General features: G+C 52.0%; 1 protein-coding gene across 2 annotated transcripts; it reads right to left on the reverse strand.

Annotated features, from left to right (window-relative positions):
• Positions 1-6,641: 6,641 nt before the first annotated feature.
• NR2F2 (nuclear receptor subfamily 2 group F member 2) lies at positions 6,642-19,721 on the reverse strand. 2 transcript variants are annotated; one of them, XM_090263600.1, is made up of 3 exons: positions 13,250-13,732; positions 11,104-11,631; positions 6,642-8,428 (listed from the first exon to the last, which is right to left on the reverse strand). In XM_090263600.1, exons 1-3 carry the CDS (start codon positions 13,680-13,682, stop codon positions 8,154-8,156), a joined length of 1,236 nt encoding a protein of 411 aa, XP_090119726.1. In that variant the 5' UTR covers positions 13,683-13,732; the 3' UTR covers positions 6,642-8,153. The 2 variants fall into 2 exon arrangements, with proteins under 2 accessions (XP_090119726.1, XP_090119727.1); XM_090263601.1 differs by lacking the exon at positions 13,250-13,732 and adding an exon at positions 19,410-19,721 and having other exon boundaries at positions 7,267-8,428.
• Between the last annotated feature and the right edge of the window lie 7,605 nt (positions 19,722-27,326).

Raw genomic sequence — 27,326 nt, forward strand, 5'->3', positions numbered from 1 at the left:
AAAAAAAAAAAATCCACGTGAGCCGCCCCCTCCTCCTGCTGCCCGCGCCCCTGACATAACAGCATTGAAGCCGCCCGGAGGTCCCCGAGGTCTCCGAGTGCGACAGTACTCAGCATAGCGGGTAGATGGCACAATTTTCTAACATTTAGAGAGAGGAACCCACGCTGGGAGCAATAAGTCCATTTAAAAGCCCTTTATTTAAAAGGAACAAAGATAACTGACAAGCGAAGTACAGAGACATCTCAATGAAATTTCCAAAGAAGAAAGAGAAATCGGAGGCCAAAGCAAACGCGGACGGGGCTTGATGGACCGGGCCAGCTCTTTCTCCCCCCTCCAAAAGAAGGATAAAAGACAAAAAGCAAGAGGCGGCGGGCAGGAGGCTGCGGCCGTTCTCCATCACAGTCCAGCACAAATTCTAAAAATCCACAACCACGCAAACTTTGGAAAGCCTGGGTGGACTCTGCCGGGGCAGGTGGCAGGGCAGCTGGGCCTGCTTAGGGTCACAGACTTGGAAGTTTTGCCCCTACCTCCAGGCTGCACCCTAAGCCGAGTGTAGAGCAGCCAGCTCTGCCTTAGCTGGGCCGGTCCAGCCAACCCCAGGAGGGAGAGAGCCTCAGCGCCCGCTCTGGGCACACTTGGGCCCCTCCTAGGGCCTGGGGACCACAGGCCTCAGTCCTGCAGCCTCCTCCCCTAGGATGGTGCCCAGGGCCGGGCTTCAGGCGCAGAGAGGATCCCACCACCCAGATTCGGCCAAAGCCAGGCCCTGGAGCCCGCTCGCAGGCTCAGGGACAACTACTACCCCTTCGACACCAAGAGGGGCACGATGGGGCCACTGATAGCCCCTGGCAAAGCCAAGACAGCCCAGGCTTCAGCTTCCGCTCTAGCTCCGCCACCAGCCGCTCACTACCTCCAAGCCCACAGATCAGGTCCCCTACGCCCGCCAAGAGGAGACCCGAAGGCCGACAGAAGGGACAGGGCAGGGGGCGAGAGGCCAGGAGAGAGACGGCCTCGCGCCTGCGGTCCTCCAGCCCGTCCCAGGCCCTCCAGGCCGGCGACGGAGGGGAGAGGCGGCCAGCACACGCAGGGGACCAAATGATTGTATTGGGTGGGTGCTCGCCGACATATTTGCTGAGTAAACCTCCCTCGCTGTGCTGAAGGCGAATCCCCGTTGATAAATCCATCATTACCGTTTGGATTCAGGGAGGCAGCCGCGCCACTAAATTCATCTTACATTTGTAGCGCTTTAATAGACATTTATTAAATGCTTTTAGAGAGAGGCATGGGGCGCGTGATTACATCCTAGTTATAGACAGAACATAAAGACCCGCGTTAACACCCATTTGCAGGAAGGAAGGAAGAGGTGGGAGGGGGTGGGGTGGCAGAGGGATGCAGGGAGGAGAGGCCGGGCGGGGCACGGAGCCTGGGCGTTATTAGCCAGCAGCCAGGGCTGCCTGGCGGGGAGCGAGGCGACAGCCATGGGAAGTCGCCAGTCAGCCAGGGATCGAAGAAGTCCCCACGCCTCGTAGTTCCCTGGGCTTCCCCTTCCCTTGCGATCCCCGCCCCCACTCCGAGTGGGGGACTTCTGTTCTCTACGCCGGGGCGCAAAGGACGTTCGCACTGCCTCAGATGGCCCCTTTTTGTCCCCTCTCCTCCTTTACTTTATTCCAGGCCTCTCCAAATGACACTCCATGGACCAGCCAAACTAGAGAGAGACCCACATGAGTTTTTTTTAAAAAGCATCCTATCTGTTCACGCACCCCCAAACCGGTTAGCCAGAGAGGTGACCCAGGCCTCTCTCGGCACAAAGCAGCCAGCCAGCCCTGGCCATGGGGCGGAAGTAGCCTCCCGAGCTCCAAGGGTTCCTTGGCCTGACATGCTCTCCTCTGGGTCCCTCCTCCGCCCCGCGCTGCAGGGATCCACACCTCTGCACCTCTGACCATGTCCTGCCTTGGGGATCCACCCTGGGCTTGCCCATGCCCCTGGACCTCAACCTCAGGGAGTAGGGCCTGCAGGAGTGTCTGAGCCTCCAAAAGGCCTAACGCCGTCCCGACCGCCCCAGGGCCTTCCTGCAAGGCCCAGTCCCTGGGCTCTGTCAGTTCTTCGCGTGCGCTCGCTCCCCCAGGACGCAGCCAACAACCCCGGGGGGCGGACAGTCACGATCAGGACTCCAGGCCCTCCCTGGATCTCAGTAAGGAACACTTCTCCTCTCTCAAAGTTGCCATAAGAAAATAAATACAAGTGACACCGTGCTGGGCCAAAGCTCATTAGTTCGTTGTCCAGGCCTAATAAAGGAACAGAAGCGCAAATTATAGAGTTCAGCTTCAACACACGCTCTGTCATCCGGGATCAGGTACCTCGAGCCTGATTCCAATTGCTCTGAACTCGCTGCGCAGTTCGCCCCCACCCCCTCCTCATGAACAGGAGGTTGGGTGGAAAAATATAGTTCCAATGGGGGTAATGATCAAGCTTTTCCTCTCGGAAGCCTGCGCCACCTCATTTCCCATCAGTAATCCCAATAAAATTAACGTCGTGGCTGCGATTGAAAAGAGGAGGGCCCGCGACACTCCTGAAATAACACACTCTCCCCCAGCAAAAGGTAAAAACCAAAACGGCCCTTTGTTCAGCTAATTAACGCAGGCCCAACTCCGAAAGCAGATGTGTTTTCTTAGCTAATCACAAGCATGTTTCTTTCAAGGAACGTCATTTCGAGGGGGCCGCTTGGGGGATGGGGAAGGGGACACAGCACACCCACCTCTAGGCCCTCTCTGCCTCAGGGGTGTCTCACCCCAGGCTAAGGCCCAGAGGTTGAACCCAGACAGCTTATCTCTCACACCTTTCTCCCCCTTGACCCCGGCCCAGAGGCCCAATAGGCACCTCTGCACTGGCCCCAGTGCCAGGCCTGCGGGATGTGAGGGGAACCAAAAACAAAAAGCAAAACAAAAAAAACTTTTAATGACACAGATGCCGTATTAAATGAGGCAGTTTTACAATTCACTTTGAATAGGATGTTAACTTATTACAAGTGTGTTATCAGAAGGACGATAAGATTTATAACTGCAAGAGTCAGCTTTTCGCCTTAATGACAATGGATGTTAACCGGAGGAAATCTGTTCTCTATTAGAGATGAGCGTCCCTTCCCTGTTTTGGGAGCATCTACAGATACATCCAGAAGGGCAGATACCAAGCCCCTTTGTGTCTCCTAAGGAAAAGAATTCTCCCTTTCCCCTTTGGTTAGGAAATCGGGTCTCCTTGCTGGGTAAGCACCTGGCTCAGTTTTTGAGTGTGAGCTGGAAGAAAAAAGAAGAGAGAAAAGGAAAAGGGGATAGACTGGGGATGGAAATAAGAGGTGAGGGGGGCACGTCTCAGCCCTGGAGTTCACGCAGCAGGACTATCTCCCCGCTCTCTTTGCCATACAAAACGATGACTTTCCCCTAAACCAGCACAGTAAGCAAACTTTAAAAAACTGGGGTCCTATTACAAACCAACGCCCAGCACTAACTGCTTTAAAATTACTGCATAATTAGATTTAGCTGAATTTCACCATTAATTAGGCAGCCTCACTGCAGGGAGCCTTTGAAATCTGAGAAAATGGGAAAAAATCATCTGAAGCACGTTTTTAAAACCCAGCTTCAATAAATCTTGACGAGGCCCGGAATTCAGAGAGGACCTCGCTCCCCTCCCAGGCGGCTGAGGGTCGCGTCTCCAGGCTCGGGCTGCGGCTGGAATTGGACGGAAGGGGCAATCGGGCCCATCCGCTGTCTCTGCAGAGGCCCTCGGAAGACCCTCTCTGGGAGGCCAGGTCCGACCCACGGCCCGCCTCGCCCGCTCTCCAACCGGTTACAGAGAGGGAAGGCCCGCTGCAGAGGCGCTTCTGCCAGGGGTGCTGTCCACGCGGGTCCACACATTCCTAGGGCCGACGACCACCCGCTCGGAACCGGCCCCTCCGCCCCCGCGCGCCCCCAGCCAGCCCCGGGCCCGGAAAAGCACCTTACCTAGAACTCCGACCCGCAACGCAGCAAGTTCTGCCCCAGTGCGGCGGGGCCCGCGGCCGCCCCCACCCCCAGCGCGGCCCGCGCGCAGCCCGGCGCAGCCCCTGCGCTAATGAGCACGAGAACCGACCGAGGTCTGCACACACACACCCCTCCCCCTATACCATTAAAACCTTTAAGATCGTTTGAGGATCCAGACTTTTGCTTCCCCTCAACTGATGCTCAAAGGGAGGGAAGACATGGAATAAACTCTCCTGATTACTGGGGGGTGGGGGGCGCGCGAGAGAAAGGGGTCCTGTGTTACCACTATTTGCCCTTCGAATCCTGCTGCTTTAATTACAGATCACCGAGGGCCGGGCGCACTCGCCGGCCAGGCCGAGTTTAAAAGAGGGTTTTCTGCCTGCAGATGGGATGGCCTTTGGCCGCCCGCTGCCCCCCCCGCCTTTTTTTCTCTTTTTGGGAACCAATGTGTTTCCCATTACCCGGCCCTGCCGCGCCTGGCAGCCCGGCGCGCGCGGAGCAATGGGAGACGCCATGTTGGCTCGGCTCAGAGGACCAAGTCAAAAGCAAGCCGCGAGGCAGAGTTTCACACGCTCCGGCGCCCCCAGACCGCCCCCGCCCCCGCCCCCCGCCCGCCGCCGCCCGGCGCTCAGCCCCGGAGTGCAGCTCCGCGCGCCCGGCACCCCGGACTTCCCCGGGGCGCGGGCGGAATCCCGCCGTGCGTAAGTGGGGGGCGGGGGCCGCGGGGCAGGCGCTTCCCCGCGGCTGCTGCCAACTCCAGGCCCCCGTCCCCGCCGCCGCCGCCGGATGCTACCCCGGCCGGCTCCGCGGAAGCAGCCGCGGACGCCGCCCGCTAACTTTGAGCCCCAGCCCCTGGCGGCCCAGGGGACAGCTGAGGCCCAGGCCGGGCGACCGAGCGCCGAGCGGCCGGGCCAGAATCCCCCCGGCTCCGTCCTCTCCCAGGTTCGTTGGAAAGTGGCGAGAAGCGGCGGTCGCCCCCCACCCTCCCTCTCTCCTCGGACTATTGTTGCATTTCGCGTCTAACTGGGTTCTCTCACACCCCCGAGCGCCAAGAGGAGGAGGGGGAGCACGGCTGGGAGAAGAAATAAAGCGAGCTCAGATCAGATGGAAAAAAAAAAAAAAAAACCAGCAAGGAAAAAGAGACACTTAAAGGGAAAGAGTCGCCATGTTTAGCAGCTTTTTTAAAGATCTCGTCAATTTCACACAGAACACACTCTCTGGGTCCCAGCCCTCGTCTTTTGTCCAATTCAGTCGCAGCAAAGATCTTTTGTTCTAACTCAGCGTGAAAAGAAAAACTTTCTTTAAATGCAATAAACTTAAACCAAGCTCAAGACTCTAAACAGATCCTCCTCCGGCCACTCTAAACACAGACAAGAGGTTTTGTTTTAACCGTTTGAAAAATTCTGGGTCCTGTTTTTCTGCCTCTCAGACCCCAAGCTGCTTGCTGAAACTTACAGAGAGTGGGTGAGTGAGATTCCCAACGTCTGGAACGCATGCTTAAGGCATAATAAAACAGGGACTGTCTTTTGCTTTGAAAATCATAAATTATAATTTAATGCCAATAATAATTTACAACAAATGGCTGTTTACAATAAACTAACACAAGACAAATAAGGAAAAGGGCCTGCGTTTTACTTATTAGAGAAACTTCACACACTCACACATGGGTAGCACTGGCAAGAGGAGAAAATAAACACCAATCTACAAAACCTCGATCTAAATAAAGGTCAGGAATATTCTGCCGCGAGAACATACTTATATTCATACATGTATTTATCTACAGAAAGAAGCTGAGGGTCAGAGATGGCGAACTCTGTTCAAGTGCACAGATCAGACAGATATTTCTGGTCGACATGTATGGACTGGAACTGAGTATCAAAGTTTAATACACTTTACAGAATGACCCTTCCCCTTTCACCTCTCCTGCCCACCTCATTTTAAAATTAAACCACAACATAGGGAAATATGGGGGGGGAGGGGCTGAATAAGAACAAAATTGCAAGCTTCCAAGAACTGAGCTTTCTCCACGCCAGGAAAAGAGTGGGGGGCAGGGAAGACCCCAAAACAAAATAGTTCTACTTCCAAATCAGCACACCCCTGTCAAGTTTCCTTTTCTCTCTCTCTCTCTCTCTTCTTTTTCTTAATTTGGCTTCTAAGGACAAAAGATCCCACGAGCAGTCCAGATTGTATCTGCACAATCTGAAACGTCAGAATGTCCATGTGTTTTTATGTACAGAACTCCAATGGAAATGATTCCCTTAACCTGCGGTCATGCCCTCACAGAAAGAACAGAAAGTGGGGGGAGGGGACAGGCAGGCCAACTGCAAGTTAGCATATATAGCCCTATCACTGAATCTGAAATCCTCTTAACAACCACGCTAGATGAGAACCACAGAATCTTTTTCTTAAAAAAATCACACCTACTTCAGGAAAAATCGCATTGCAAACAACTGCCCTCTATTTACAGTGCTGTGATGAGCTTGCCTGAACAGTCTTCTGCAGAACAGTCAGACATGTACAAAACACTATTTTTCTTTTCTGATCATAAAATAGATACGGATCTCAAGATTTCTAATACTTCTCACAATACCTTCCCTAAGCAGGCACTTAAGTGTGACAAATATAAGGGCCTTTTTTTTTTTCCTGGAAAATCCATTTTTAATTAAAAAGAGGATTAAGTGAATGGGGTGGTTTACTATATCAGTATGGTACTTCCTAAACCATAGATAAACCATTAACTTCAGCTCCCCCCACCAACACATCCAAATTAAGCAGGCAAATAACACTAGTCCACTTTTGAACAAACTGACTGAGGATCATAAACAAACGGACCTCCCAGCCCCACTCAGGCGGAGCTCCCAGGGGCTCTCTTCCATGGAAAGACAGTGAGTGGGGACAGGCAAACAGGGTTCAGATATCAAATAATATTTTAATTTCTGAATACTTTCAAATTTTCCTTGGAATATAACACACAAAGACTCGACCAAACAGTTCAGTTATTATAACTTTTACAGTATACAGAAATGTTGCACTTAAAAAAAAAAACCTTCAGTTTTTTTTAAAACACAAACTGTAAACTCTAAGATACTGAATCAATCACATTACCTATAAGTGCCAACAGTGTTATTTTGTCATGCTGATTTCAATGGTATTTTTTTTTAAAAAGGGAATATCAACAATTATAATACAAAGGGTTTGCAAATATACAAACAGATATAGGATTTTCATAACAATTCAAGAACTAAGCGGGACCCAATTCAAATTACAAAAGTTCACTTTTTATTCAAAACCTCAGCATGTGTCTCGGACACACTCCTTGGCTGCCAATAAATCCCACAGTTCATTCTCTCTCTTAAAATATTTTTAAAAAGCTAGGTTTGTCTTGGTGTCTTTTTTTGGGGGGGGGGCAAGGTAGGGGGAGTTAAGTGTTGGATGTGGTTCCTCCAGTTCTCAAATTAGAGTGCTCAATGTCACCTAAAATTTTGGATCACCTATAAGTGCGTTTCCGTCATCTTTGAGTTGCCCTTTAAAGTTTTATGTCTTCCTAGGATATTTTCATGGACTCGGTTTTAATTCTTGCAGAACATATAGTTTAAGGATACACAGTTTTTAAGAAGCCAAGATTATATCAAAACTTATTATAGAACCACAGAATAAACTGGTTTGGAACCAGGAAAGTACAAAAAAGAACAGCTAGAGGCACACAGACACAGGACAATTAATAATTTGGAAAAAAAAAAAAAGACTTACTTTCTCCATTCTGCTAATTTTCTCCCAATCTCCTTAAATGCACTTTTAGCAATATTTTTCAAAAATTTACCAAAAAAAAAAAAAATGAAAGAGACTAATTTCCTTTTTTATACAAAAAAAATAATAAGTAGCAAGTTGTTCTGACCGACACAGGAGTTTTTTTTTTTGTTTTGTTTTTTTTTAATGCATTCTGTAAAAGTTCCTTGGACAGTCTTTTTTAATTTTTGGAAATTCACAGTCCATTAAATTCTTCCCCTCTCTTCTTTTAGCAAACTTGTAACATCCTTTTATATCCTTTCTTAACAGAAGGAATTTAAGCAAACAAACCAGTCTTTTGCCTTTTCTTTCTCTCTGTTTCACTCCCCCTTCTTATTTTGATTTTTTTTTTTTTCCTTATTGAATTGCCATATACGGCCAGTTAAAGCTGCTGCCGGACAGTAACATATCCCGGATGAGGGTTTCGATGGGAGTTTTACCTACCAAACGGACGAAAAACAACTGCTCTATGACTGAGGAGGACACCGTGCGCAGGGAGGGGAGGCGAAGCAAGAGCTTCCCGAATCGCGTTGGTTGGTTGGGGTACTGGCTCCTAACGTATTCTTCCAAAGCACACTGGGACTTTTCCTGCAAGCTTTCCACATGGGCTACATCAGAGAGACCACAGGCATCTGGAAGAAAGTTAAAAAAAAAAAAAAAAAAAAAAAAGAAGTAGAAGAATTCAGTCATCAGATTAAGAGGTTTGAAATGGGTCACAGGAGGTGTGTGTACAGTGCTCAGTCAAACTGCCCCAACCAGAGCTGGAGGAACTGCCGAGGACTAAAAACTTGGGGGGCGGGGTGGGCAGTGAGGGTGGGAGAGCAGAAGGGAGGGTCCTGGGCTATTTGCTTAAAAATTAAAACAGAGCCCTGTGCTGGGACAGGCTTTCGCTGTCCCCGTCCCCAGGCTGGGTCACTGGGAGGCCCAAGCAAAGTGCATTGGGTGAAATCTAACTCAAGTCAGTAAACAGAAAGACAAACAGATGAAAACCAAAAGTGCCAATGCTCCTCCCCCTCCTCCTCTGTAAATAATAGCTAGGCTTATAATTATAGCGTGGGGAGGGGGGCAACAACCTGGCCCAGCCCCGAGGAATGGCATCCGCGACCCAGCCTCAGATTGTCCCCAAAGAGGGCGACTCATTTTTCTCCAGTCTTTGAAACTGATTTAAGTGGCCCTTTAAAACTGATCTTGTCAGTTTAGCCTATTGAAGGGCAGCCATGCAAACTGTGATCTCTCTGTTCATTTGAGCTGTTTCTTTCCCTCCTTTCTTCTCTCTCCCCTTTTCTCCTACCCCCCACCCCCTTATTTTTTTCTAAAACCCGGGTCCCTCTAAGAAGAACCCCCCCTCCCCGTTATCTTCAGGAAAACACTTTTCTTTTTCTGATGGGTAAAAATACAATAAGTGCCTTTGAAATGAGAGGCTTCTCAGTGAAGGCGGTGCGTGGGGGTTGTGACCTGACCTCTGGGGACTCCCCAGACAAGACTGGGGCTAACATGTACACTCTGTGCATCTTAAAACAGGTCTTCCAAAACCGCCACCACCACCTCCAGCCCAACAAGCAGAACACACATGCCACCCTGTCATGGGTGTCTCTAGGACTTCGCCTGTCCACAGACTGCATGGGTGTCTCTGGACAGGAATGAAAAGATCTGTTTGCATAAGAATCCTCGCCCCACTGCATCAGATAACAGGAACCTTTATCTCTTGGTGGGGTGATTTGCATTCCCCACGCAGGCCTCTACATTTTACAAATAGTAATAAATTAAACTGCTACGACAGTATCAGGCACTTCTTTCCTTGAAAGACCCAGGGTAAGCCTATGAGCGAACAATGATATCAAGAAATTAACAGCACACCCATGGTCTGGGAACGTAGGTTGGGTGTGGGGTTGGGGGATCCTGGCTGAAGGTGGCTGTGAGGTAGGGGACCATCCTGCTTGTATGTTTGCGTCAGGCAAATGGTCCAGTTATGACAGGTCCCCCGAGAAAAATAATCCAGATTCAAGCCTCCGCATACAGCTCTTCCTTGCCCAGCCAGGGCCCTAGAGTTGATCACCCAAGGACTTCGGGAGACAAGAGCTGAGGGGGATGGTGAGGGGGTCTGATGCAAAAAGCAGCAACATATAAAAGACTCAGAATCTGCAAGAGATTCAGCTGATGGCTTAGGTCCCCCAGATTGCCTTCAAACAATAAGGAAGAGACGTGGATCTTTTTTGTCTGTCACATGAGCCACAAAGCTCTCTCCTAGTGCCCTGGTTTCAGGCTGAAAAAAGAGTGGGTGACTAGGTTCCAAGCCCTCCCCACGTCCACATGGTTGGTATGCTGAGTTGGGACCCCCTTTTCCTCCTCGGCCTTGACAAAGGGATCAGCTGACAACTTAGAACAAGAAGGTGTAGGGGCGACTTCCACCCACCTGGGCCAGGCTACACTCAGCCTGGAGGCAGCCAAGAGGCTCAGGTGTGGCCCAAAGGGGAACGCCAGCTACTTTCAAAAATCATTTGGCCTCAAGAGTTAATTCATATTAGATCTATTACTCACACAGGTTCAACTACATGCAAACTAATTAGGTTTCATAATGCAGTCGGTGATAGTTTTATATCTCCGGCAACATTCATATCCAGCCCAAGTTGGCAGACACTTTGGGTTGTTTGAAAACTGCCTTAAGTGTTTGCCTGGCCCAGAGTCTTCAACCCCCTGCACACAGTCTGAAGAGTTATGATGGCCCCTCTCTTCCTCTTGCCCCCTTCCCAGGGGGCTCTCTCCCTTCTCCTGGCAGTCTGCATTGTTTTAATAAGAATAGGATTTTCAACAGCAGTGCCCTCTGGTCGGATTTGCCTGGAGCTCCAACGCCTACTGAGTTAACAGGCAAACTTCCCCCCGCGAGTTGATGCCAGGACCGCCCCGGTGCCCAGTGGCATCTCCTAGAGGCTAAGCCAGGGTGCCGGGGACAGCCAAGGGTTAGACAGGGTTCCACAGGCTCGGCTGGCCCAGAGGGCCAGGGCGAAGGGAGGTGAGCAGAAGCGCACATCCCAGCCTGGCAGGAGGGCAGCAGGCCCTGCTGAGAGGCTTCCCCTTGGCCCCCTTTGGGAGCCTGTGTCTGAAGCATCCTTCCTGCAGCTCAGCCTTTCCCTCCTCTCCCAGCCAGGCCTGGTGCAGCCCAGCAGCTACTCAGAGTTCTCATCCAAGTTGCACTCAACAGTTTGGCCTCGCCAGGGGGAGGCTGGGCAGGCTCTGGGGTCTCCTGACGTGTCTGGGCCCTAACTCGGGGCTCGACCCCTGGGCGTGGGAAGGCCAGGCTCCTTCCTACCTGAGGTGAACAGGACTATGGCCTTGAGACAGCTGTACTCAGCGGAGTCAACGTGCAGGGCCTTGAGCTTCTCCACTTGCTCTTGGAAGATCCGTATGTGGTCCATAAAGGCGACCACCCGGTCGGCGGACATGGGCGAGGCGTGTAGGCCGGCGGCGGCCAGGAGCGGGGCGACGTGGAGGGGCATGGAGCACTGCGCTGCGTTCAGCACGAACAGCTCGCTCCAGGTGAGGCGAAGCAGGGCCACCTGGTCGGTGATCTGCAGGTCAGGGAAGAAGGGGATGTTCCGGGCCCACTCGACGGCGCTGAAGAGCATCCGCGCGGCCAGTTCGCAAATGTTCTCGATGCCCATGATGTTGTTGGGCTGCATGCACTGGCTGCCGAAGCGCGACGTGGGATAGGGCTCGGCGCGCAGCAACAGGGAAATATATCCGGACAGGTACGAGTGGCAGTTGAGGGGGTCCCCGTTGGTCAGCGCAAACTGCCCGTGGGTCGGCTGGGTGGGCGGCATCCTGCCTCTCTGTACCGCTGTGGGGAGGAAAGAAGACACTCCTTGGTTAATGACCAGCCTCGGTCCCCAGCGCCCCCCGGGAGGCCTGCCCCAGCCCGACCCCCACCTGACCCAGAGCCCGCAGCGCGCAAGAACGGACGGGCCTGCCCTCCAACGCGGCCGCCTGGGCCACAGCCCTGGGAGTCGCCGCCAGCCGGGCAGCAGTCCTCTGCAGCCACCACCCGGGCCAGCTCTGGCGGCCACAGCGGCACACTTGCCTCCGAGGCCCGCTCGGGGCTGGGCCGCCGAGCACCCAGAATTGGCCACTTTGCCTCGGGGTCCCCGGCGCGGTGGGCGGGATGGAGCATTCTGGGGGCATCGTTCTTCTTTACTGCTAAACAGCTGATATTTCTTATTGATTGGAGGAGAGGGAGCGGGAGGGGCGAGTCTGGGGGGTGGGGAGGGAGAGACGCTTTTGCAAAAGACACCAGGCTTCACCCCAGACGGCCTGTGGCCGCCCCGGAACGCCTCTCCCCCAGATCCTGCAGCCCCAGCCCCTGCAGCCCCAGCCCCTGCAGCCCCAGGCCCAGGCCGGCGGGGGACTCTCGGGGAGAAACGAGCGGACTGCTGAGGTCTGGCGGCAGCCTGATCAGTGGTGCTCGGAGGAAGGAAGACGGAGGGAGAGGGCGGAGAGAGAGAGGCGGGCCGCGGCGAGAGGAAGCCGGGGAGACGCGGGGAGCAAGCGGCCGGCGCAGCTCCCGTAGGGCCCGGGAGGGCCGGGGAGGGCCGGCGAGGCTCGGGCCGGGGCTGTTATCTGACGCGGGACGGGGACATCCGCTCTCCCAGAAACACAAAGAAACCCCGGCGATCGCTCGCCCAAACCCGGAGCCCGCGCCCGGCGCGCCATTGGCCGAGCCCGGCCTGCGGCGCTCGGCGCTCGGCGAATTTTCTATCACAAAGACCCAACTCGCGCAGAGCGAAAGCAGCCGCCGCCGAGGGCCCTAACCCACCCTTCCGCTACTCCCTATCGCGCTCTCCTCCTTTCAAAAGTGAAAGGAAAAAGGAAAACACAGGATTTTTTTTTTTTTTTTAGCAGAATGTTAATCCACGGAGGGTCACATGAGCGCAGCCCGGGCGGTAGCGTTAATACGGCGAAGTGCATAAAATTGCCATTTGTAATTTGAACCTCCTGTACAAAAGTACAATCTCAGGTTGTTTTTTTTTTTTCTTGAGGGGGTGGGGGCTGGGGAGAGGTGGGGAGGAGGGACATATGTTGAACATGCAGGGAAAACCAGGAGAGAGAGAGAGAAACTGAGAGGGGAGAGAGAGAGAGGGAGAAGTAAACCAGGCTGAAAACAACGGCAGAGGCAAACGCCACCCCAGCCCTGGCAGAAAGGCGCACTCGAATGAACTCCCAATCCACGCAAAGAGCAGGAGACCGGCCCCAAGACAGAGTGGGGGGCACCAGGCGGCCCAAACATGCGCGTCTGCGGGGGGTCTGGGTTCCAGTGCAGAGCTTGTTCTAGCATCGCCCCCCTCGGAGGCTGCGGTGGAGGAGCAGAGCGTGGGGCGCCAGGGTCCTTCCCCAGAGCAGGCTAGGCAAACGCACCCAGGGCCCCGGGACCCCGGGCGGGGGGAGAAAGGAGAGGCCGGTACCTTCCCGTCTCATGCCCACTTTGAGGCACTTTTTGAGGCGACAGTACTGGCACTGGTTGCGGTGGTGCTGGTCGATGGGACAGTTCCGGTTGGCGCGACACGTGTAGCTCAGGTTCCTCCGCACGCTGCGCTTGAAGAAGCTCTTGCAGCCCTCGCACGTGAACTGGCCGTAGTGCTTGCCGCTCGACTTGTCCCCGCACACCACGCACTCGATGTGCTGCTGCTGCTGCTGCTTGTCGCCGCCCGGGCCGCCCTGGCCGCCGGCCGCCGTCTGGGCCGGTGTGCTGGCGGGGCCCCCTTGGCCCGGCGTCTGGGGCGTGTGCGGGGCGCCGGGCGGTGGGCCGGGCACCGGCGGCGCCTGCGAGGCCTGGCTGCCCTGCGAGCCGGGCACCTCGTCCTGGGGGTCGCGCCACGTGCTGACTACCATTGCCATATCTATGGGGGCCGCGTCCGGACTTCCTGCTCCCCTGGCTGCGGGCGGCTCCCGGGTCGCGAGCTCCGGTGCGCCGCCTTTTGTGTGTGCGAGGGTGCGGGAGGGCGCGCGGGAGGGCGCCCCGGGTGGCTCGGGGGCTGGCTGGTTGAGGTCGGTTAGTTTTTCCTTTTTTGTTTCTGCTTTTGCAAAGTTTTGGCGATGGCTCGTCTGGCCCGGTGTGTTTGTTTTGTGTGTGTCCCTCGGCTCAGCTTTGTTGGTTTCGGGGGGCTTTCCGCTGGGAGGGGAGGGGAGAGGCCGGGGGAGAGCGAGTGGGAGCAGAACGTGGAGAGAGAGGGAGGGGAGGGAGAGCTGGAAGTCGATTGTCTGGCTTCAAGACAGAAGTAGGAGGCAAAAAAAAAAAAAAAAAAAAAAAGAATCTCTCCAAAGATCTCGCTCGCTCTCACTCTCCCTCCCTCTCTCGTTCACTCTCTCGCTCTCAGAGCTGGTGCGCCGAGGAGTTGGAGGAGGAGGAGGAAAAGGAGGAGGAAGAGAAGGAGGAGAGGCGACTGTCCGGGGGCCAAGTCCAGGGCAGCCCACAGTCAGCCATTCAGGAAAGCCATCGAAATCAGGAGGACTGGGAGAGCCGAGGCGCCGGTCGCGGGCGCGCCCAGAGAGCCAGGCAGGCCGGGGCGGAGGCCGGCGGCCCGCGGAGTGGCCGGAGCGCTGCCCGGGTCCGGGGGAATCAGCATGAAAGTGGTCCGCGTCGGGCGCTGCGCGGCGTCGTCCTGGCGCTGGGCCGCCGCCGCCGCCTGTCCTGGGCGCCCGGCGCGCGCCTCGCTCGCTCCGGCCGCCGCCGCCGCCCGCTTGCGCCGGATGGAGGCCGCTCGACGATCCCTGCGGGCCGCCCGGGCCGCCGCCGCAGCCGGAGCCGGAGCCGCCGCCGCCGAAGCCGCCGGGTCGGGCCCGGAGCCGCCGGGTCTAGCGCCGCCGCCGCCGCTGAAGCCGCTGCTGCCGCCGCCGGAGCCGCTGCTGCTGCTGCCGCCGCCGCCTCACACACATAGGGAAAGAGTCAACTCGCCGGCGGCGGGGGAGAAATGATAAAAGAGGGAGAGGAGGGCAGATCACCACCTAGAAGCACATCCTTCGTGCGCGGAGCGGAGAGAAAAAGACGGAGAGAAAGAATGAAAGAGGGGGAAAAAGGCAGCCCGGCACCCGCGGAAAGGAGGCAACTCGGGGAGAGGAGGAGGAGGAGAGGAAAACACACACGCGCGCACGCACACACACACCGCGGAGAGAAAAGAACAGAGAATCAAAGTGATCAAATATGCTAAAAAGGGGGGCGCGGGAGGGAATGCGATTTATAGGCGCCGGGGCTGGCAGAAGTGGCTTCTCCGCGATCAGCTCACTGAGCTCTCTATATAGTGAACTTTGACACGACTGCTGCAACTTAGCGCACGTTGCCATGGCGACGGCGCGCCTTATAAGGCAGCAGCCGGGGTTGGCCTGGGCAGGCGCGCGCGCACCGCCCCCTCGCCGTCATTGGCCGGAGCGCGGCGGCCCCGCCATGGCGGCCGCGGGCTCAGCTCGGTCCTAGCGCGAGCGTCGTCGCGACCGCGGCTCGGGGCGCGCGGGGGGCGCGGGGGGCCGGGGCGGGGGCGGTCGTGTCCCCGCGGCCGCCGAGCGGGGGATCGGTCCGGGGCGGCCCCGGGCGCGCGGCTCCCGCGCCCTGCGCATCCCGCACCCCGCAGCCGAGGTTTCCGCCCCAGCGGGGAGAGGAGCGCGGCGCGCACACAAAACGCCTCTTAAAGGCTCCGCGAGAGGCTTTGGATGGAATCGAGGACTTTGCCTCTCGCAACTTGGCGAAGCCACGAAACCCGCCGCTAGCGCACCACCCGGGACTCCCGGCGCATCTTTGTGCCCGCGGTGCCAGAGAAAGGGAAAAGTTCCCCGGTTTCTTTGCAGAGGGGTAGTGGGTAGCGTGTGGGGAGGTGCCGCAAACCGACCTCGTGGGCAATTTCTAAACGAACGATTTGGCCAAATCCGGGTGATAGTAGACCCTTCCCTTAATCAACTCTGATCACCTTCTTGGTTTGGTGGCTTTCTTTTTTTTTTTTAAATTAAGAGGGAAAAATCCGTTCAGAGTCTGTCTTTTCCTTGTAGGGTTAACATTTCACAGGTATGTGGCCTGACATTTTAATTGCTCAAATAAAGCATCTCGGATGTTCAGAAGCAGAAATAGACTTCATCTCATTGTCATGACGCAATTAAAATAAATTTCCCTCAACTTTATCCTCTCTCCTTGGTTTTGGCTAACTCAAAAGCCAACATCCTGCCACGCACCCAGTCATGGTGAGAGAGGGGAAGACCAATCTGCCCTGAAGGGCAAGCAGAGGCAGCCTCCCCGCCGCCCCTGTGCATACCCCCTACACACACATGTAAACGCACATGTATGAGATGCACATTTGTCAATGTGCACAAAGACTTCAGCGACTATGCTTCTAGGTCACAGAACAGTTGAGTATGAACCTCATTGTTCCCCAAATTTCCTTAAAGCATTCTTATGGTCGTTAAAACACACCCAGAGATTGTGCCCCAAATTGGAAATAATACCTCCAGGTCAACTCACAGGAACCACACGCCAGCCATATTCTAGGTCGAGAGGAAATCCACCACAATAAGGCCAACTTCATAGTCCCTGCCATTCTGTTCAATGGGCTGAAATCCTCCAGACGGTTAAGGTTGTGTCTCTAAATTCCAGGACGTTAGGTTTTAAACACCAAATATCTAGAATTGCCCCCCCCCGCATACCAGAACACACTATTCCAACGCAGTAACCTTTCTGTTTGATTAGAATAAGTCAGTGAATTGTGATTATTGCACATCCATAGAAGAACATTGTGATTCCATCATACACACTTTGTACCCAAAAAGCCCTGTAAATTGGTAAGCCAACCAGGTTTATGAACAATTAAAATATTTTACACAAAACATGCCGAAATGCAGGAACCATGAACGCACATAAATAGTAATGAACATCCACAAGAAAGCATCCTTAATAGTTCAAAAAATCAAGGAGATGAAGAGGCTTTTTTTAAGAAACATAAACCACACATAAAATTGACATGTGTAGATTGCACTTTGCCTTCAATACCCTGTACAGGCAGATATAGGCAGATATAGGCAGATAGGGGTTAGTTTTCAGGGAAGAAAAAAATAATCCTCTTTGCGCTTCATTTCTGAACCCTTCTTAGCTCTCACCCTTTCTCCGCTGAAATCACATATTTCACGAACACTGCAGGTGCTGGGATTATTTAAGTTGTAGAAAAAAACCTATAGTGGACACTGAACTATTATAAACCTGGTGTGTAATGAGATTGCCACAGAGCAAAGCCAGGCTGAGAATTTCAGGTTGATTAGAAGCACAATATAACTTTCTCCTAAAGAGAACAAGAAACATGGAAAAGAAATTATTCCAGGGAAGGATTTTTTTCCCCCCCTTTCATCCTCTATGATTCGAGAAATTGTCCAATGCTATGAATGTCAGTAGATTAGGGGCCAATTCAGCAGAGATGTGGTGGGGCTGGGGTTCAAATAGGAAATCTGATGGGCTTTTCCACCTCCATTTAATAGAAGCTAAAATAGTGATTTTAAGTAAATCTTAATTTTGCCTCTTGAACAGACCTTTTCATAGCGAGATCACCTTTTACAAAATATGCAGTGGGGAAATTTTGAGAAGGAAGAGCTAGCTTCCCCAGTCCACTTAGAGCTGTTTGGGATTTGAAGTCTACTCTGATAGCCTCAGATTTAAAATGAAGAAATTTCCAACAAGCTTCAACAGAACTGGAGCCTGCTAGGCACACGACCACAGGGCTGCCATGGAGTCAGAGTGTTTCACTCTGTATTTTGGGACTCATTCATAGTTATGCAGATGCTATTAAAAAGCAAAAAAAAAAAAAAGTATTAATTGCAGTTCATTTTACTATATAGGAGGACTGCAGACCAAGAAGGAAAAAAAAAATTTTTTAATCTCTTATTTAGAGATGTTTGGAGATGCTCATTTCCCTTAACTAAAACAGCTGTAAGACTAACAGATACATATTCAATATATTGTTACCATAAAAATAAAAATTCAGCCCAGTCTTTTATGGCAGATGTAAAATTTATTTTAATGAGAGGAATGGCAAGCTTTGATTTGGCCGGAGAAAGTTGGAAAAACATTTGTCTTACTCTGGGAATCAAAAGAAAAGAAAACCCACCCAGGAATATGGTTTCATGACAGAACGTGGCCTGATGGCCGTGATTCTTCCCAGATTAAATCACGATAGGAATAGAGACCCCAGCAAATGCCGAGTTCAACTCTGAACTCAGCAGAAACCAGCTCTGTCCACCAGGATTCATTGAATTCCTCCTTTCCCCCAATCTAGTCCGTGTGTGTTTTTCTCTTCCACCACACTGGAGCTCCATGAATAGGAAAAGGGGCTTCCATTGTATGCCTCTGAACTTCCAAGTCAATGCAATTTTTAACCACTGGCTTGTGGTACTTTGAAAATCACCAGGGGCTGTCAGAGTTGGGTCCTCTGAAAAATTTACAGTGCTAAATCAGAGCATATGCTGGGAGGGAAAAAATTGCTTAAGATTGGAGCAAGTACAGTATCTGTCTGCCCCCTAGTGTAAGAGTCCTCGCTGCCTAAAATTCAACTTTAAAAGAAAAGGAGCTCTTAAAGGGAAACGACTTTAGGTTCACGTAGGCACAGCAGAATGAAACTTCTGTACATTTTAATCTGAATAATTTTCCGGGATTTAACATTAATTGGCTCTGGCTTGGCTGGACCGGACCGGATCTCGCCACCTCTTGCGTTTCCCCGAGTCACTGGCGGAGAGGTGATGATTTTTTTTTTTTTTTTTCCCTCTGAACTGGGTTTATGTGCGTCCCTCTCACCCCCTCCTCTCTCTTTCTTTCTCTGTCTCTGTCGTCTCTCTCGCTGGCTTTTTAAAAATGAGGACCCGTTCCTTGAACGTTCTGGACAGAGCCCAGAATTGCTTCTTAAGTCAGCCCGCCGAGGTTGCAATAGACAGCAAAAAGGTACACGTTTGCCTGAAACCCGCACGCCAGCTCCACCACCCCGCCGGATGGTGAGTACCCTCCTTCGTCCCGATTGTCCTCCTAGCTTAACCGCGCGAGCGCTCGCCTCCCGATCCGCGGCCGGCCGAGGCGCCGGGCACAGCTCGCCGGCCTCCCTCCCTGCCGGGCTGGCTGTCATCTGCACAAGGTTGCAAAACGCAGCTCAGCGGCCAATCGAACAGTCAATTCTGATACTTAGTGCGAGCCTAGCAGCTCCTTCGCTAGGAAACCGAGACATCCATCGCCCGGAAAAAAAAAAAGAAAAACACGCGTAGAGGACTGGGTTGCAGTTTGCTCTACCGGAGGCGATGAGTTTGAGCAGACAAGACGAGGAGAGGGGAGGCAGTCTTTCCGCTTCGGTTTAATCATATTTTGGCAGCCTCGCAATTCTATTTTCCGCCTCTCCCCCCCCCCACCACACACATGAAATAAAATATGGCAATGCATTGAATTGACTCTCCCCCCTTCCATGAACCCCTTAAACCGCAGCGCTAGGCATTTCATACACGTTAGCAACCCGATTTTTTAAAAAAACCCAAGTCATCCCCGACCCCACACAGCACAAGGAGAAAAGTGAGAAAGGAGAGAGAAGAGAGAGGAAAAAAAAATACTGTAAGCAAACATACCAAAACCATATTTGCCTTGTTCAAGGTCCCAAATCGCTTGCATCTTCCTTCTAAAACTGGAAGAACTCTCCTTTAGTTTGGCGGGTGAAATGACCGCTTTGTTGGACCCCTGAAAAGATGTGTCTTTGATAATGAGAGAGACTCTCTTCCTCGGTGTTTATCTAAGCGATTGTGCAAACTGATAAAAAGTAGGCTCTAGCCTGCAGGGAACCGGAGGAAAGGTGAAGGGAGAGATCTTCCACCTCAAGGAAGTGCTTCCCCATGTAACTGGCGCGCTCAGCCTTGGGAAACCCTGCGCACTAACTTTAGAGAGAGGAGGTTTCAGGGAGCTTGAACAGAGCTGCTGAGGAATGCAAGCCTCGCCTTTAAGAAAAAAAAACCCCAAACCGTAGGTAGGAGATGTCTGGGGTGATCCTTGTCTCTCAGCTCATTCCTTAGAAGGAAGAGTGCGTTGTTACACCTTGTTTGGGGCTGGAAAGACGAGACTTTAAAAACACCCGTCCAATTGAAGAAAAAAAAAAGAAAATCTCCCAACTTAATGAGTTTAGTCGGAGGCTGGAGCAAAGCGGCTCAGCCTCAGCCAGAGGACCGCCAACAACTCGAGGCGATCCTGCGAGGCAAGACCACCCGAGGCACAGCCGGATTCCACTGTTTGGGGTCGGGAGGGATGGAGGCTAATCCTAAAGCAAGTTGGGAAAAAACAGAGGTGGGAGAGGAGGTGGAAAACGCAGCAGCCTGGCAGCCAGGCTCTCCCTCACCCTGGATCAGAGATAGAACCTGAAATGGAAGGACAACGTTTTTCCTAGGAATCCGCTGGACCCCTCATTTTTCTACTTTTAACTCAAGTTCCCCCAAGTGATTTCTTCCTTCTCCCCTGCAGGCTTGTGGGCCCCCACCCACCCACCCCACAACCCACTCCCAGTCTCCATTCTAGAACTTTCCTAAAGAGGAGGAAACCTGTGCCTTTTGGGGGGAGGGGGATCCCCATTTCCTGTCATCAGATAATGAATGCTTAATTTACCTTCTCCCTTCCCCCACCTCCCAAAAATGAATAAAGGAAGCAGGACGACAGTAACTAGAGAAAATGACAATAAAGTGTGCTGTGCCCCTCGCAGTTTAACACAGTTTTAACTAATGGATTTTTTGTTTTGTCTTAAGAGAAGAATAATGGGGAAACACGGATCTTTTATTTTAGGAAACTGTATGGTAAGATGTATGTCAGACTTGACAAATGGCACGAAAGCTCTTCGGCTGCTTCTTGTCCTTGTCTTAAACAGGAATTAAGTTAAACACAGTGCTGAATGTTAATTACATGTTTACTGGCTAATGAAAATTACAAATGGTTTTGCCACCTCAAAAACAATGATGAAAACTCTGAAGACACTGTAATTATATACTTTGAGGGAAATAACTCAGAATATTGATCATAAGAAGTGTAAATCTTTTTTTAACTATTCATTAATACCATAAATATGGGCTACAGAAGTTTTTCCTTGCGGTTTCTAACCGAGTGGATGGATGGCGAGACTCCTCGGGGAGGTGGTGAACTCATTCTCTCGGAGAAGGAGGCCACTTGTGTAACTGGGGGGTGCCCCCCTCCTTTTCGCCCACGCCCCCTTTAACCCCAGCAGAAGGTGGGGGGGGGGCAGGCTCAGGGCAGGTGAAGGTGATCACAGCCCAGCCTCTCGCCTCCCCTCCCCTCCCCTCTGCTCTGCTCTGCTCCCTCCTCCCTTCCCAGCCAGGTCTGATCGATGACCCGCCTTCCCCCCGCCTGGGCGCCTCTCGGATAACCTGGCATTCGAGTTCCTAATGGAGGACAACTCACTGCAACCCAGCGACTTGCAGCCCTGACAACGCCAGTTCCCTCCTTCCCAGGCGGTTAGGGCAGTTCATGGCAAAGAGAAGAAAATAAAAGTTGAGGGCGGAGGTAGTTCCTGGGTAAGGTGGTTGGGGCGGGCGGCACCAGAACTGCTTTCCCTGGGCTTGGGAGCAGAGGAATGGAGATCCATTTGCTTTGTTTTCTTTTACCTTCGGCCTGAGTGGTGGCTCTGCTCCCTCTGGCAGCCACTGCGATCGTGGGGGTCAAAGGTGAGGGCTGCACTAACCCTAAAAGGCTGGTCTGGCCGGAAGGCCGCGCCGCGCAGGGAGGAGTAGGGGGGTCGCCAGCCACACAGCCTGGCGCTTCGGAGGGGGTGCCTGCAAAACCTGCACTGGGGGGCAGAGCACCGAGAGCGGTTTTGAGTGCGATATTGAGGATTTTTAAAAAGTGCCCTAGGCTTGTGGGACTGGAGTCCTCTTTTCCCCTGAGAATTCCCAAAGCGCTGGTCTTTGTCTTAGAAGGAATGGAGTTTCTGAATGGTGTGAAAGGGACAGAGAGGGTCGCTTCAAATCGATTTTACTTGTCCTTTCTGTCTTTTCGGATCAACGCCCTTCAATGGGCACCGAGGTGCTCTTTCAACCAAAAACTTGTGCTACATTTTCTGCCTGTATTGGTGCTAACTACAATGAGCACTGGGCAGATTTTTTTTTTCCCCCTTTGCTCTCCAAAGCAAGAAAGCACCCTAATTAAATTGTTTTATCTGGACAGTCAAGACGGACCAATTAAGTATGCATTAGTATAAAGATATAGTCTGCAGATAAGGCGGTTTAGAAAATCATGTGTCAGACAAAGGAGAGGGCGCCAGCCTCGGGGAGGGGTGAGTGGACCCAGGAAGGTCGCTCACCTTCTCCCCTGGGCCCCAGGGAATCGCAGAGGCTCGGGCCTCAGGTGAGAGGGGAGCAGGCCGGCTAACAGGTGGGTGGCAGTGTCGGAGCCCTTGAGGCCCGCGTCTCTGGCTGAAGAAGAGCGGCGGAGCCCAGGCAGTTAGCAGCGCTCCCATCCTCCTGCTCGGACCATGTGGCGGTCCCAGGTGGCGTGTCCCGCAGGAGGTGGCGCGTGCGTGCTGTGCCCCACTCCGGCTCCGGCCCTTTGCTTGGTGTCTAGGGACAGGGCGCGGAGGACCGCCATGAGGACAGAGCGCGCGCCCGGGAGGAGGCCGAGAGGGCCAGAGGGGCGCAGACGCTGCCACCATCGCGGCCGCGGCCCTCTGGAAACCAGGACCGGGGTAGGAGGGTCCCTTCCAACGCCTCCAAGCCAAGAGCTTTTTTGCTCCTAAGGAAGCGGAAGGTTTTCGGCGAGGAAAGTGAAGTTCCCACCCGACGCCATCGGCCCGAGGGGCGTCGAGGCCCAGCCGCAAAAGTGGGGGAAATGACGAGGGCCAGGAGAAAGACAGCGAAGACCGTAGCGCCGGGGTCGGCGAGGGCGGCCCGGGCCTTCTCCATCCCCTCTGGGGTGTGGGCGGGCGGAGTGCATCTGGCCCGAGGGCGGCGACCCCCGGAGCGGGGGCCCGGGCCTCCTCGCGTCTTGCCGCAGGGCTGTGAGAGGTGGTCCCCGGGCCGCGGGGGCGAGAGTGCGGCGCGCTGCGGCCCCAAGGGCGCGCGGGGCGCGCAGGACGCCCTGGGTCAGGGGAGGTGGGAGTAGGGGCGAGAATTAGAGCCCGGGGAGGTGGCTGAATGGCAAAAGTAAAAAGGTTGAAAAGCCAATTTTCCAGGCGCGCTTTGCCCACCCTATCCCCCCCCACCCCACCGCCCAGCACTCTTTGCTGGTTGCGGAGGCCGTAAATCAGTGGCCGGCGGCCAGGGCGGGAGGAACCCCCTCGGCGGGCCCATCGCGGCCCCGCCCGGGCCGTGCGCACCTCCCGGTGGGCCTCGAATCGATCCGAAGCCTAGCTGAGGATGTCACCGCACTAAATATTTACTGATCACACACAAATAGCCGGGGCTCGAACGATTTTCCTCTGTGCGGAGAGCGCAGAGAGAAGGGTAAATCATTTTATTAGTGTGGATAAAGCCCAGAGCACACTCCGGGCTGGAGTGTTTTAAGATGTGTCTTCAACTGGATGAAAAGAGTTAGGGAAATCGATACTGGGTGATTAGAAGCCCCCGGGGTGACGAAGTGGGCCGGGGCTTTCAGGGATTTGGCGAGGCTGAGAGGGGGGAGTGAGCCTCGGAGGGGGCGGCCCCACCGCCGCCAGAGCGCTCTCAGGCGCAGGCCTGAGTCCCTCTCGCCTCGACGGGCGACTTTGGGGCTCACCGAGGGGCAGAGCGCCCGCACCAGCCGGCGGGGACCTGTGCGGGCCGAGGGCTTGGCAGCCAAAGGCCCCACGCCGTGAGTGGCAGCGCCCGGGGACACTGGAAGGTTCTTCCACCTCGCCGTCTTTCCGGGCAGCCTTCAGGAGTAAAACTGCGGCCCAAACGCGTGTATTGCCCCCAACCCCCACCGAGACCCTCCGCATCCTCGAACTTTGATACATCCCAGTCGCTCATCTCCTGGAATATTGCTGAAAAGGACGAAGCGGCCCAGCATGGCTAGCTGCTTCTGCCTGCCACCCACCCAGTGTCCAGAGCGGCCGCCGGGTGGCGGAACCTGCTGGGGACCGCAGGGCCAGTGGATTCCAGGTTCGGGGCTCCAGGGCAGGTGGAAGCACATTGAGGCCGAGGAGGCAGGTGGGGGCAGAGTGACGCCCACCAACAAAGCCTCCAGGACGTCTTGAGGGTGGGGGTTAGCAAAGCTACCCTCCAGCGCTGGCCATTGGTCTGGGGCCCCAGAGCTGGCTGCAGGAGCCTGGAAAGGCTGCAGGGTTTGCTGAAGTTAGCAAGGCTTTGAGGGGAGTTTGCTCCCCAAACTCAAGCAGCCAAGCCCCTGGCACGAAACTGGTTTTGCATTTCTGGAAGCAGGAGTCTCGCTCCTGTGGATAAACCTTGAGGTTCAAAACAGCTGCCAGGAATCAAGAGGGCACTAGTTTTGAGGGGTGAGGAGGGGCGCCAAGTGAAGCAAGAGGAGAATCTTTTTTTGTTTCCTCCCGCTCCTGACTTTTCCCTAAAAACCTGCTCTTCCTGGAGAAACTGATAACTTGATTACCTATCTATCTCTCTAGCCTCCCCACTCCTCCAAGTCGCTCGATTTTCTTGGCAGCTGGAGGAATTCAGTTCAGGCTGCCCTGCTTGGCTCCTCGGTGCAACAGGAAATGACTGCAGAGCCAATTAATCGTTTTCCAGAAGGGAGAATTAAAAAAAAAAAAAAAAAAAAAAAGGAATCCCAGTGGATTGGCGCGGTATGCTCAGGTGTGAGGCGGTTGGTGCCGAGGTCCTTCCTCAGTGCGTTTCTCATTCCTGCCCTGGAAGCCCCAGAGCTGGCGTCCCTGCTGACCCTGGAGGCTGGCAGGGCCCGTCTCCATTGACCCTTGTCCTCCTTGGCCAGTGAAGGTTAACTGCACTAATACACCAAAGGGGTTGGAGGAGAAAAGGAAGGAGAAGAGGAAGGAAGGAAGGAAGGAAGGAAGGAAGGAAGGAAGGAAGGAAGGAAGGAGAGAGAATGGGAGGCAGATTCACTATGGCTGAAGGATTTTAGAGCTCCCTGCCCTTCCACTGGCTCTCTCCCACCCCCCACCTTCCTAGGAAAGCAGGTCTGCATTTAGAAAGACCACAGTCTCATCCATCAAGGCAACTCACTTCTTGGAGATGGGCTTTGGGGAAGAAGAGAACATGATGTCATGAAATATTTTCTGCCATTTAACTGGCCACCCCTTTTGCTTTAACAATATTTCTAACATGGATGCCCCAAACCCAATATATATTTTACCTTCTTTCATTTCAGCTGATTAAGAATCTTCTCAGTACCAAATTATAGCCACAAAATCTAGGTGAACTTAGGAAAATATATTCAGACCTGGTGGCTTTATAATTGGTAGTTATATAATGGGCACTTGGGCGTGTGTATATTCTTACGGTGTTAGAAGTTCCATGATGGATTAAAGGTTCATATCTACTCCAGCACTAGATAGAAGCTGTCACTCAACGGTGCGTGTTGGGGGTCTGGCAGAAAGCAGTGCAAAAAAAAGAGTTTTGAATGAGCTCCTTGGAATCACTGTTGTTGAAATACAAGCTGAAGCAACTTAGTAATGGGAAAGCTATTGTGCCTTGCAGAGTTAGAGACACGTGAGAGTAAAAATGTCCAGTTTTGCTTTGGTAGCTTTGGCAGGGCATTTAAACAAAAGGTGAGCATCTTTTGCCTAATATATTTATTTAGAAATTCAACAGTATGCTACTCTGCTTATTTTACTTGTCAGTGAATTGAAGACTATAAAGGGAATAGGCTTTAGCTACAGATGATAGCATAAAGGGCTTGTTGACCATTTAATCAAGTCAGATGGGGGCTACCCAGGCTTTTAATATTATATGGCAAGGCAACTCCTGCTGAGAAACTTCTAAAGACATCTAAAGCCATGTGGACATCAGTTCTTATTTAGAAGTAGACAGAGTGAGGAAAGATGGTCTGATTCTATGTGTTTTCTCTTTCTCAAGAGCCTGGTAATGAAATCTTTACAATGACAGTTCACTTTTGGCATGTCAAAAACAGCATTAATCAAATGGTATCAGGTGCTAGCCATTTAAATGTGAAGGTGTTCATAAGGCAAATATCCAGATAAATTAATATTGTTAATTAGCTGTATCCAGTGTGCTTAAAGGAAATACAAACAGAACAACAAAGGGGATTTACCTGATTTAATTTCCTTTAACCACAGACTCAAGGTGAATTTCAGGAGAAAAATAATCTAAAGATAATTGGTTTTCAGAAGGCTAATAAAAACCCCAGTTTCACTATAAAGCGTATGATTACAGAAGTAAGCAGATAGACAAAGACAGACACACGGCCATAATAGAGAAGCATTATGCTTGAATTTAGAAAATATAACATTATTTAATTACCAATTGCATTGCTCCTCTTAAAAGGCTAATTGCTTGCGATGTTGAAGGTACAGAAAAAATAAAGGACTTATATGAAAAATTAAGAAGAAGGTGCTGAACATAATATTCAACTACTTGACCAAAGAAGTATCTGTTTGAGAGTTTACAACTTATGACATTTAAATAAAATCTACACTATTAAAAAAACAAAAAACACTCTTTTTGAATACAGGATAGAGATACCTTTCCTCTTTGTCCATTATAATTTTTAATAAATTAATCAGCCTCGTTTAAGAGATTATGATGTGCCTGGCTTAGGTAAATGAATCGAGATGATATCACTTAAAACAGTTGAAAGCAAAAGTGCAAATACAGAAGGCAGGAAATACTGACTTCAGTGAAAAATACCACACTGGGTATTTCTTGACAGGACCCCATCACAATCACATGTCAGGGAGAAGAAGTAAAAAAAAAAAAAAAAAATTAGGCAAGCTTATTTCTTTGCAGAATGTCTAGTGATACCTTATTCACCTATTCCCAAAGTTATGTTGCAAATTTTCCTTTTGCATATATGTTTGCTGCCATAGAGAGAATGCTTTAAAAAAGATGTTTTTCTTTCTAATCTCCTCTGAGTGATTAGGGCTTATACTTATTTTTTTCTTTGATTTTAAATATGATTTCGGTTAATTTAATGCCTTTTAAAATGATACACTGTTTTGCTGAAGTCTGCATTGTTTATATCTTGAAAACAAATTCAAAGGCATCAGCTCTTGTTCAGAAAGTGTAATTGTCCAGTTATTGAAGAACTACTAGTTAAATATCCCAGGTTCTGTTAAAAACAAACACACTCATAAACACCTAAACCTATTATTTTTTCCTAACAACTCCTACAGTTGCAAATGGCTGGCTGTAGATGAATATTTTATATAAGAGTCTTTCACTCGCTTCCTAGTTATCCTGCAAATGCCTTTAATTTGTCTTTTATGCTTAGGAACTTTAAAAAGCATGAGCCAAGATGCAAGAATTATTCACCCCCTTTTAAAAGCCAGTGAATAAACATTCTAATTATAGAAAAGAGGTGTGATGTTTACTCTAAAGTTACAGGAACATATAAAGTTTTCTTAATAAACC

The sequence above is a fragment of the Furipterus horrens genome, unplaced genomic scaffold (assembly GCF_987537825.1).
Source record: "Furipterus horrens unplaced genomic scaffold, mFurHor1.1.pri manual_scaffold_16, whole genome shotgun sequence".
NCBI lineage: Eukaryota > Metazoa > Chordata > Mammalia > Chiroptera > Furipteridae > Furipterus > Furipterus horrens.